At 41.2% G+C, this 12,570-nt stretch overlaps 1 protein-coding gene and 1 long non-coding RNA gene across 2 annotated transcripts in view; both read right to left on the reverse strand.

The window, feature by feature from the left end:
- The window catches only part of LOC114559275 (uncharacterized), a 58,430-nt gene extending 46,470 nt beyond the window's left edge, over nt 1-11,960 (reverse strand). Inside the window, exons 1-4 of the mRNA XM_028583857.1 lie at nt 11,873-11,960; nt 8,811-9,161; nt 6,830-7,165; nt 5,787-6,128 (exon numbers count right to left, since the gene is read on the reverse strand). Coding sequence (XP_028439658.1) covers nt 5,787-6,128; nt 6,830-7,165; nt 8,811-9,161; nt 11,873-11,912 — 1,069 coding nt within the window. The 5' untranslated portion in view covers nt 11,913-11,960. The remainder of the gene's footprint in view (nt 1-5,786; nt 6,129-6,829; nt 7,166-8,810; nt 9,162-11,872) is intronic.
- Nucleotides 2,000-5,073, reverse strand: LOC114559276 (uncharacterized). The gene is made up of 4 exons (XR_003693047.1): nt 4,756-5,073; nt 4,031-4,065; nt 3,798-3,950; nt 2,000-3,008 (listed from the first exon to the last, which is right to left on the reverse strand). It is a non-coding gene; the product is annotated as an uncharacterized LOC114559276 (long non-coding RNA).
- Nucleotides 11,961-12,570: the final 610 nt, after the last annotated feature.

The following is a 12,570-nucleotide window of genomic DNA, read 5'->3' on the forward strand; positions in this document are numbered from 1 at the left end:
ACATATCATTTAGCTGACCCTTTTATCCAAAGCGACTTACAATTGCTCTGTATGTCAGAGGTAACACACCTCTGGAACAACTAGGGGTTGAGTGCCTTGCTCAGGGACACATTGGTTGATGCATCACAGTGGGAATCAAACCCAGGTCTCCCACACCAAAGGTACATGTCATATTTACTGCTCCATCACCAACCCACCATATTACATATTGGACCTTTAATGGTTGATATTTGACATGCAACAACTTAGGTTCACACTCAGTGAAATACAGTAATTTAAATGTCTGGTTGATTTAATAGTAACTTAGAATATCAATAACAGTATTTACCATATTTACAGTATTTATACTTTATGTAATTACAGTTCATATTGTTATACTAACAAGATTGAATAATTTTATTATCTGCACTACATATGTGTGTGTGCTGATAGTTTAAACACAGTTTTGTTTATAGCTACATTACCTATATATATAGGATATTTGGAAAACATGATTGTTCAATTTGAATAATCTTCCTCCGTTAATGGAGGAAAGTGGCTTCAGTCATGAACGCAAACAACTTCCTGTTTGTCAAAAGGTTCTCACTTCTCTTTATTAAAATAATGTGATGTAATACTGAACTGAAATATTGTGCCAGAGATTGATAAAAGATTACAATAACATAGATAAAGAATATATCAACATAACAACATGATATTACATTACATGTCATTTAGCTAACCCTTTTATCCAAAAGACTTAACTTTATATGTCAGAAAAGTATATATATATATATATATATATATATATATATATATATATCAAAGGTCAAACACCTCTGGAGCAACTAGGGGTTAAGTGCCTTGCTCAGGGACACATTGGTTGATGTATCACAGTGGGAATCAAACCCAGATCTCCCACACCAAAGGTATGTATTATATCCACTGCTCCATCACCACCCCTATATGTAACACATATCAAATATAAGATTTCAGCTTTCAAAAAGACCAAAATAAGACCACATCACAGGAAATAATGTTTCATATTTATCTCATTTTAAACCATTTTAAACTTTAACATTGAAACCAGATTTACCTGATTATACCTTTAACTAAAGTAACTTAGAGTAATGAAAACTTACACATAATTATACATCTTAACCAAAATAACTTCCTGAGATAAGTTAAAGACCCTTTAATAATAAAGTTAGATAGATCATTATGAAGGACAGAAGGTAAAAGTCTCTCTGACAGATGTTTGGGTGAAGATCTTTCAGATTATTTAAACTTTACTTTATTCAAACCGGCTCTCTGCTGCCGACTGGCACGGCCGTCCACACCAACAACTACAACTAGAACAGTAACCTTAGTCTAGATCCACCATGGACACCGTCCAGGATCGCTCCGTCCACCAGATGTCCCCCCCTTCCTCTGTCTCTGTGTCGGGGTTCTGACCTCCGTGGATTTGTGAGGATCTGTGTAAATCCAGACAGACTAGACTATCTGTCTGTCTGTTGTCTGTCTGTCTGTCTGTCTGTCTGTGTGTCTAACAGCTCAGACTGTCTGTCTGTCTGTCTGTCTGTCTGTCTGTCTGTCTAACACAGCTAGACTAGAGACTGTCTGTCTGTCTGTCTGTCTGTCTGTTGTCTAACAGCTAGCTAGACTATCTGTCTGTCTGTCTGTCTGTCTGTCTGACTATCTGTCTGTCTGTCTGTCCAACAGCTAGCTAGACTATCTGTCTGTCTGTCTGTCTGTCTGTCTGTCTAACAGCTAGCTAGAGACTATCTGTCTGTCTGTCTGTCTGTCTGTTTGCTAGACTATAGACTATCTGTCTGTCTGTCTGTCTAACAGCTAGCTAGACTAGTTTTCTGTTCCACGACTAAAACTACGTCTGAAGGTCCACATGTTCCACCAGAACCAGGTCCTTCCTGAGACTATTTAGCAGAGGCACCGTGGCTCCGTCTGGAGCTTAGCCCCGCCCCCACAATGATTCTGATTGGTTTAGAGAGATGCCAATAAACCAGAGCACGTTTTTCTCCATCAAGGAATGCTGTGAGGACTAGCCAGACCTTCCTCCGCAGCGCTGTGGAGGAAGACTACCGTAACCATAACGATAACGATGTGAGGGTCCACCCTGATGGAGGATCTGCTGTGTCAGGGGTCTACAACACACAGATTCATTACACATTTCTTTTTTACGTTGTGCAGATAAAGAAAAAGGCTTTGGGTTCACACATTCAAGTTTGGAGAATCCAACAAACTCTGTTAGGAGAGTCTTCTGATTTTAAAGACCCATTCATAAATCTAGTGTTTTAAACCAATATTTAAGTCATGTCTGAATCGTGACTCAGGAATACGAAGGTCTTAGAGACGCTCAGCAGCGAATACATTTCAACTGTTTCTTATTCTTCATCTTCTTATGAATAAGATCAGATGAATGAAAGATAATGTGGGGCCGACAGCACTCAGACATCCAGGAGATGCAGATTGATTCTGATTGGCTGTCAGTGACAGTGATCTCAAACACAGGGCTGGGTTATTAATCCAGTCTATATCTAATGATCACAACAATCTACATCAAGAAAGAAAAACAATCATTCTGCACATTACGCTTGTGAGAAAACTCTTATTTTGTCCTGTGTTCTTTCTTGAAAACATTTAAATATATTTTTATATTATTTATTTTAAGGGAAATGTCCCAGTTGAAGGTTTTTTCACTGTTGATTTCAATTCCAATAATAAACAACTTCTTTCCAAAAGTAATCCTGTTAAATAATCCTGATTTCCATATTGACTAAAATAAACTTGATTAGGATTATTCCCTAATGGAGCAGCCCTACCCAACGATAACATTCACTACTCTTGCTGGTGTTACACTTGTGGTGGAGTTAGAACGATTTAAAAATACATATTTCTAGTTCTGGTTGTAGTTCTGGGTGTGGACGGCTGCGGCAGAGTTGGAGCTAATGAACAGTAGAGTAGACGGGTGGATCATCTTCAGGGGGGGCAGCATCAGAGTCATCTTCAGCCTGGGAGAGGAAACGGAGAAAGGTCTTTAATAAGCATTATAAAAACAGATCTGCAGGTCATGTGATCAACGTGGTAACAGGTTGTGGATCTACTTTCTCTGTTTAATTTTGGTTCTACCGCACGCTGTCTGGGTCTGGGTCTGTGTTCCTGCATGGAGGTCCTGGATGATGTGGTCCTTCAGGAACCCTCTCAGTGTGTTTACAGCAGGACTATCTCAATATAGCTTGGATTATAAATAGCAAATATATCTAATTATAATAATTTTATCTGATAAATTACCCATAAAAATGAGATTTCTATCAAACAAACAGCTGGGCACTCAGAGTTTAACATCATGTTGAAGGTATTTCCTCCCTCAAAACCAACTTTTTAAATATTGGCAACACTGAATTATGAAATCATGCATGAAATTCATTCATGTACTACTTGATGAACTGTCAGTAATGTCCAAGGATTGATAGTATCTCATGCATGACAATAATAGATAAAAACTGTAACGGGCTGTTAGGGGGCGGCCAGGCAAGAAACCCATCAAATAATCAAACAATCACATTTTTAATCAGTCCTGATGCATGTCCAGATTTTGTTACGTTTTTGAGCATCGTAAGACGAAAATGTGATTCATTGTGCATAATAATAATAATAATAATAATAATAACAATAATTCCTTTAGTTTCGGAGCTCGGGCCCTAAAACCTCCCCAATAGTGTTCTTTGTTGGGTCTGTGACTGAGAGACAAAGCTTCTGTTTCTGAGCCCAGAGCTGAAGCCTTTCAGAGTTTCTCTTACTGTATTTTGAAGGTTAGCTGCAGTGATAACGCTGTAGTCATCGTTGGTCTCAGCAGCGCTTGGTTTGGAGTATTTGGCGCTAGAGTAAACTGAAGAGATTTCTACAGGAGGAGACAGTCCGTCCTCTCTGATGTCCTCGTACACTCGGCTGGTCTACAGGAGAGGAGCTGTTTAGTTTTTATTATTATCATCAACTGATGATGCTCAGAGCTCTCAGATCTTCTCAAACTCACCTCTGTGACAGCGTACTCGGTTTCCACGGGACGTCCTGAAAAACACAACAGTTTGTTTAGAAAATGACCCAACATGAAACATGGGGCTCATACTACCACACACTGAGACTTTAAAGGCCGGGACACACCAAGCAGACGGCCGAGGACTAGTGGTGACGGAGCCCACTGTGGCAGCTTGTGTGTGTGCAGCAGTTTGTTCTGAATAAACTAACAGATAGAAACTAAAAGAGAAGACACCGCCTCCCCAGACTTCCCTCCATGTTTACTGTCAGCTGGTTTGCTGCTTCCTGTTTGGTGCTGGAGAGAGAAACCTATTGTTTGTTGATGATGTTTACGTCATTGGACTATTTGCATAAGTCAAGATTGAAAAGTTGCTTGGTGTCTGGGACAGATAATCCCCAATAAAAGATCCAAGAACCATTTAAACCATTAAGATGTACCTTCCTCTAAAGTTAAACAAGTTTGCAGCAGTTATTTAGTCTCTGTGACAAGTCTTCAGTGAAATGATGAAACAGAGAACTAATTACACATCTGAAGGGGCGGTTCTACAGCAGAAACATAAATGGTGGACATGTTGTGACAGTAAATGAACTTGAATGGTGTGTCTGTTTTAAAAGTGCGTTGTCATGTGAAGAGAGAACAAACAGTTCAAACTGTTGTGTGAGAAAAGGGAAGTGCCAGTGGTGTGGTTGCTGCCTCTCTGGGTGTGTTTCCTGTTGCCTCACCTCTGGCTTTAGACCTCCTCCTCCTGCAGAGTATCAGCAGAGACAGAGAGACCAGGACCAGGACCAGGACCACCAGAGGCAGACCCACGTACAGCAGCACACCTGGAGTTGTTAGAGGATAAATCTGAAAGTGTTTTACGTTGATATGTTACAAACTTTGTTTGTAGCATCCAAATATTTATTTAGTTTAGTGTCAGCAGTAGGAAAGTGTTAATCCTGTAATGGATGGGCAGCCAGAAACAAATATAAAACATTTATGTCACATTATCATGCTAATTGCACGACTACTTACCAAATCAATCAATAATTTGTAGCTAAATATTCATTTAAAAGATTTCTTGCTTCCACTAAATAAAATATTCCACGTCTTTTGGAAAGCATCTATTCTTAAAATCTGAACCCTGAGACAGTGTGTAAATAAAAGGTGATGGTGTCCAGTGTGTACATGTACCTCTAGGTGGTCTACAGTGTGTACATGGAACCTAGGTGATGGTGTCTCATACATGTACCTCTGGGTGATGGTGTCTCAGTGTGTACATGAACCCTGGGTGGACAGTGTGTACATGTACCTCTAGGTGATACATGTACCTCTAGGTGATGGTGTCTCAGTGTGTACATGTACCTCTGGGTGGTGGTGTCTCAGTGTGTACATGTACCTCTGGGTGATGGTGTCTCAGTGTGTACATGTACCTCTGGGTGATGGTGTGTCTCATGTACCTCTGGGTGATGGTGTCTCAGTGTGTACATGTACCTCTGATTGGTTCTCAGTCGTGATTGGTTCAGTCGTGGTCGGAGCTGTGAACAACAAAAACATGCCAATCATAATTCCTGATGAGAGACAGGTGGTCATCATGTGTGTGTGTGTGTGTTGTGTGTTGTATGTGTGTTGTGTTGGCTGATGTGATCATCATGTGTGTGTCTGCTCAACTGTTGGTTTGTTCACACTTTAAAACTGGAGCAGCTGTAAGTTAAACTTTCTTTAGACCTTCAAAAACACAAATAATCATTTTCATTCTCAACATGAAACTCACCATCTGTAACATTGATCCTGAACTCACGGTAATGATCCGGAGAGAAAGGTATTTCCAGACCACACCTGTAGAGTCCTGAGTCAGACCTGGTCAGCTGGGAGATGCTCACATACACAAATACTCCAGATGGAGATCCTCCTACATATTCAATGCTGTATCTGTCTCTCTGAGCGCTGAGATCGGATGTTTCAACCAGAATGTCTTTGTCTTTGTTCTCACATCGTTCCTTACAGAAGTACAACCTCTTCTCTCCATAGTCAGAAAGGTTGCAGGCAACTACAACATTATCTCCAGATGTCTTATTGAAGGTTTTTACTTCAGGAGGATTTCCTGTTAGCAGTGCTGTTGAAAAGATGAACAATCATTATTTACTGTCATTAATCCAGATGATGATCCACAGTTAAGGTCCTTGTACATTGAGTCTGAAATATTTGTCTGTGTTTCATTGTATCTGTCATCCCTAAAAATTCATCACTCACAGAGACCTTGCACACTGAGTCAGATGGATATTAATTAAGCAGTTTGGATGATTTAGTTGTCCTAAAGAAAATGACATATTTATGTTGGCTCCATCCAATCCTGAGCTGTTCCACCTCCTTATCAAGGAGCTGAGGGATTATCTCCATACATTCAGAGTTTACTTCAGGATGTCAGTGGCTCCCTGTGATGCTTTGATAGAGATCCCAGATTACACAGAAGAACACCAAGAGAAGGGAACCAACTGATCCTGACAGAAGTCTCAAGACTTCTCAAAATGTTTTGATATGGATGTGATAAAACAGTTAATTGAACCTGATTCAATTTTTTTATGAAAGACGGCAGTGTGTAAATGTGATTGACACAATGTGAGGTGTCAAGAACATTTCTGTCCTAAAATGAATTTGCAAGATAGACAGAAAGTGGCCCAGTTCAACCAGTCTGACTGCTTCATCATCTCACCATCTACTCATAATCTGATTACATTTCATGAAAATCACTTTCAAACTTAAAAAGGTCAAAAAAAAAAAAAAGAATTTTTTTCATGATGTTTAGTAGAAACTCACCATCGACAACAATGATTCTAAAGTCGACGTATGACATTGTTGATCCATTCAATCCACAGCTGTACCATCCTGAGTCAGACTTGGTCAGCTGGGAGATGCTGACAGAAACATTTGCTCCTGGAATAAGTTCTTCATATTCAATCCCGAATCTGCCACTCTGAGCTGAGACATTAGTTGTTGCAACAAGAAGGTCTTTTTCTTTACAATCATTCTTACAGAAGACCTTTGTGCTTCCAGATGAAGGAAAGGGACATGTAACTCTGATATCTTCTCCTTCAGTTCCTGGATAGACAGAGATTTGGGCTTTGGCGAGCCCAGAGTTTCCATCCTGCAGAGCTGTTGAAGAGATGAACAATCATTAGTTCATTATCTCTTTAAACACAGTGAGCCATACACATGTGAACTGTTTGCAGCACCATAATGAAACACATGTAAACCTTTTGATATCTGAATATGGTTGTCTACCAGAGTGGACAGTCTTTACTCTCTAAGACACAAAATATATCAAAGTGGCACAACTATTTTATTTTTTATTCTCTTTACTTATATTTACAGATTGAGCAAAATATGAAGAAAACAACTGCAACAGATTTCAACCCAGAAACCAGAATAATGTTTTTTGGCCTCCCCTTGGAGGAAGGAGAACAGGTGGAGCAGACAGTGTCCAGGCTAATGTTGGAGGGGCTGTGGTGTGACTCTGTACCCAGCTTGGTGGAGAGGCTGAAGCCTGGAGGTCCCAGACCGGGTCCGGTCAGGATCCAGCTGGCTTCAGTCGGAGACAAAGTTGATCTCTTGAGCAGGAAACACAAGCTAAGGGATGATGAACGATACAACAAGATATGCCAAAATCACACGCAGAAAGGATTTGAACTTTCATTACATTTTGAAGGAGATCCCTTCAGGGAAAGACTTTTTTGTAACAGGGAATGGACGCATTGTGAAACGTGATGAGGAGCAACAGAGACACACGCCAGATACTGGAAGATGAACTGTTTCTCGGCCCCACCATGTTCAAGACTCCACTTCTTTAGTACACTGGAACGTTAATGGATGGACTGCAGGTAACTCTACATTAAGAACGGTTCTGCATACTTTAAATCAGGATATCATTTCACTGAATGAGACGCATTTATCTGATGACAAAGTAATCGACCTGGAAGGTTATACATGGTTTGGTTATAACAGAACAGAACATGTTAAAGCACCTAAAGGCTCCGGTGGGGATGGGTTTTGTTATAAAAACAACCTGTTGGACACCAACCCAAACCATCTTTTTGTAATCTTTACTAGTCCTTCTGGTGGGCGCCCGGGTGGGTCAGTTGGTGGAGCGTGCGCCCATATGTAGAGGTCAATGAAAGTATATCTTAGCTGTCCCAATGATTAAAGGCAGAAATGCCCAAATAATCTTTAAAAAACAAATAGTTGTTTTGGTGTCTAACTCAACTGTCGTGTGTCGTCGGCGGACACATTTAGTATGATGTCATTTAAAGCAACACTTGAGAACTTTTTGTAATTTAAAATAATGTTTCCAAAATGGTTTCCGTGGTTCATCAACTCATAACAGGGTGAACGGCACTTCTGCATTCACTTTGCAGCTCTCTACCTATAACTGTACTCTGCTAGTTTACCAGATCAGGTAGCTGGTCTGTAGTTCCAATGAGACATAATGGGACAATTCCTCTTCCAACCTGTAGGGGAATGAAGAGGGAAATGTTCTCTAGTGTGGCTTTAAATTGTTGTGCAGACATTTTTGTACAATATTATACAAAGAGAATGCCACAGATATTAAACTCTGAATCAGTCAAATATCTCCTGAATCAACAGTAGGTGTGTGTCACAATCCCATTAGAGAAGACCTGCTGGTTTAAAGGAGCATTCATCAGAGTTCAGTGATGAAGAATATGAAGAACTAAATCTGTCAGCAGCTGTCAGTGAACACACAAACTTTACTTCACAAAAGAAACTATATTTTCAGACTCACCATCTACAACACGGATTCTAAAGTCGACGTATGAAGCTGCAGATGAAGAATTTCTCAGACCACACCTGTAGAGTCCTGAGTCAGACCTGGTCAGCTGGGAGATGCTGACATTTACAAAACGAACATCTGCTTTTAGTTTACTTGTTTCATATTTCATCCCATATCTGCCACTCTGAGCTGTGACATCAGTTGTTTCAATGAGAAGATCTCCTTGTTTACATTCATTCTTACAGAAGAACCTTGTGTTTCCAGACTGAGAAAAAGAGCAGTTAACTCTGATATCTTCTCCTTCAGTTCCTGTATGGACAAAGATTTTGGCTTTGGCGAGCCCAGAGTTTCCATCCTGCAGAGCTGTTGAAGAGATGAACAATCATTAGTTCATTATCTCTTTAACACAGTTCTCATAAACATGTCAACTGTTGGCAGCACAATAATCAAACACCTGCTATTCAGGTTTAGATATGAGAATGGTATTTACTACCAGAGTGGACAGTCTTTACTCTCTAAAAGTGGTTACACACCGACCAGATGGCCGACCCTCGGCAGAAAAGATTAGATTAGATTTTTTTTATTGATCCCAAAAAAATGGGAAATAATGGTGGTGCAAGCAGCAAAAAAAAAGCCAGTGGAAATGATCAGTCTCCCGGTGTTGGTCCAAAAAGTGACACAGAACAAACCAAAGAGAGGAGACGAGACGTAATACATCTCTATAACAGCAGGCGGCGCTGATCTGTGTTGTTGCCCAAGAAATGTAAACCGGCAGCTGATTGGACGAACGCATCACATGGGTTTGTTTTCTCCGGAAATTCAAAGCCAGACTGTCATGGCAGCTCGTTCAGAATACGATCTCATATTGGACTAAAATAGTTCACTGAGACATGTTACTGAAAACATTTGGAGAGAGAAATAGGCTGTGTGTCTCTGTGTGTGTGTGTGTGTGTGTGTGTGTGTGTGTGTGTGTGTGTGTGTGTGTGTGTGTGTGTGTGTGTGTGTGTGTGTGTGTGTGTGTGTGTGTGTGTGTGTGTGTGTGTGTGTGTGTGTGTGTGTGTGTGTGTGTGTGTGTGTGTGTGTGTGTGTGTGTGTGTGTGTGTGTGTGTGTGTGTGTGTGTGTGTGTGTGTGTGTGTGTGTGTGTGTGTGTGTGTGTGTGTGTGTGTGTGTGTGTGTGTGTGTGTGTGTGTGTGTGTGTGTGTGTGTGTGTGTGTGTGTGTGTGTGTGTCTGTGTGTCTCTGTGTGTGTGTGTGTGTGTCTGTGTGTGTGTGTGTGTGTGTGTGTGTGTGTGTGTGTGTGTGTGTGTGTGTGTGTGTGTGTGTGTGTGTGTGTGTGTGTGTGTGTGTGTGTGTGTGTGTGTGTGTGTGTGTGTGTGTGTGTGTGTGTGTGTGTGTGTGTGTGTGTGTGTGTGTGTGTGTGTGTGTGTGTGTGTGTGTGTGTGTGTGTGTGTGTGTGTGTGTGTGTGTGTGTGTGTGTGTGTGTGTTGTGTGTGTGTGTGTGTGTGTGTGTGTGTGTGTGTGTGTGTGTGTGTGTGTGTGTGTGTGTCTGTGTGTGTGTGTGTGTGTGTGTGTGTGTGTGTGTGTGTGTGTGTGTGTGTGTGTGTGTCTGTGTGTGTGTGTGTGTGTGTGTGTGTGTGTGTGTGTGTGTGTGTGTGTGTGTGTGTGTGTGTGTTGTGTGTGTGCTGTGTGTGTGTGTGTGTGTGTGTGTGTGTGTGTGTGTGTGTGTGTGTGTGTGTGTGTGTGTGTGTGTGTGTGTGTGTGTGTGTGTGTGTGTGTGTGTGTGTGTGTGTGTGTGTGTGTGTGTGTGTGTGTGTGTGTGTGTGTGTGTGTCTGAGTTTGTGTGTGTGTGTGTGTGTGTGTGTGTGTGTGTGTGTGTGTGTGTGTGTGTGTGTGTGTGTGTGTGTGTGTGTGTGTGTGTGTGTGTGTGTGTGTCTGTGTGTGTGTGTGTGTGTGTGTGTGTGTGTGTGTGTGTGTGTGTGTGTGTGTGTGTGTGTGTGTGTGTGTGTGTGTGTGTGTGTGTGTGTGTGTGTGTGTGTGTGTGTGTGTGTGAGTGTGTGTGTGTGTGTGTGTGTGTGTGTGTGTGTGTGTGTGTGTGTGTGTGTGTCTGTGTGTGTGTGTGTGTGTGTGTGTGTGTGTGTGTGTGTGTGTGTGTGTGTGTGTGTGTGTGTGTGTGTGTGTGTGTGTGTGTGTGTGTGTGTGTGTGTGTGTGTGTGTGTGTGTGTGTGTGTGTGTGTCTGTGTGTGTGTGTGTGTGTGTCTGTGTGTGTGTCTGTGTGTGTGTGTGTGTGTGTGTGCAGTTGCTGAATCTGTCTTCATTTCAGATCAACAAAGGTCAGTTTAAAAGATCTTCATCAGATTTTGAGAGACTCTAGTCACCTCATCCTGCTCCCCATGTCCTTGTGAGTCCTGACTGCCCCCCCCTCCGACTGAACATGTCAGGTCGGCCTAAATGAAGCAGACAGCCCCCGACTGATGACGGCACGGGACACACCGAACAGACTCGAGTCACCGACCTCACCAGACTGTCAGACGGCCGATTATCAGCTCGGTGTGTCCCGGCTATAAGACACAAAATATATCAATGCAGCAAAACTATTTTACTTTTTATTCAACTTTACTGTTTATCTTGTACCCCCCATCCCTCTCTGCTGTAACAGTGTGATTGTTCCCATTGTGGGATTAATAAATGATTTTGAATCTTGAATCAGATCAAACAGTAAACCAGGGAACTATTTACATAAAAATAATCCAGACTTCAGCCACAAACTAACAGCTCAGAGAGACTTTCAACATGATCTGTTCCTGGTTATCAGAACAAAGACCTGACTGAACTCATCTACATTCAGATATTAATACATAAAGCATACAGCAGAGTTTAACTTCAACTGAGTCTGTTCCTTCATTTCCTTCCTGATGTGCAGTTTATTTAGAGGAAGTAACAGGAAGACTTGTAATGAAGTATATGTATAACTCTAGAAAGCTGTGATGAGAAAGTGTTTGACCACTGATCAATAAAGAAAAGAGAGAAACCAACAGCAGGACAGAGGGAGAGAAATCCAAAGTGAATGTACTCACAGAGGAAGAAGAAGCAGATCAAAGTGGGACAGACGTTCATGTTGAGACTGGTGGTTTACCGCTGCCTCTCTTCCTTCTTCACTGGTGAACCAGGAACTAGTGACTTCTTTAAATGATGGAGTCCCTCCTCCAGACACCAGACCCACAGCTCTCCTCTCCTCCCCCTCCATCACTCTGGGCACACTGACACTATTACCAACATAACAAAACACATTAATACTTTCAGCAGACTCTCTTCTCTCTGGTGATAATTATATTTTGGCAAAACTCTACCAATGTACAGATGAGCATGTGACTCTTGTTATAGGACAGACTTTCTTTAACATATAGTTCATTACAAGTATTCATGTTACTTCCTCTAAATAAACTGCACATCAGGAAGGAAATGAAGGGCACATACAGCTAATAACAAAAACCCTCTGACTGTTGAGTAGTGTTTGAGTTTGTTGCAGCTTTATAAAGTTCTAATATCTACTGTATGTAGAAGAGAAAGATCTGATATCCTGCAGATGAATATACATCTACAAATCAGCGTTGAGATGAAGGGAGCAGTATTTGAAACAGTGGAGGGGAAATAGCATGTTGTTGGTGTGCTGTTTTTCTTTATTATTATTATTTTATTTTAATGTGAAACAATACAAGGAACCACAAGTGATACAAGACATAAACAGATAGTCACATAAAGAAATAAAAATAAT

This window comes from Perca flavescens, chromosome 7 (assembly GCF_004354835.1).
Source record: "Perca flavescens isolate YP-PL-M2 chromosome 7, PFLA_1.0, whole genome shotgun sequence".
Taxonomy (NCBI): domain Eukaryota; kingdom Metazoa; phylum Chordata; class Actinopteri; order Perciformes; family Percidae; genus Perca; species Perca flavescens.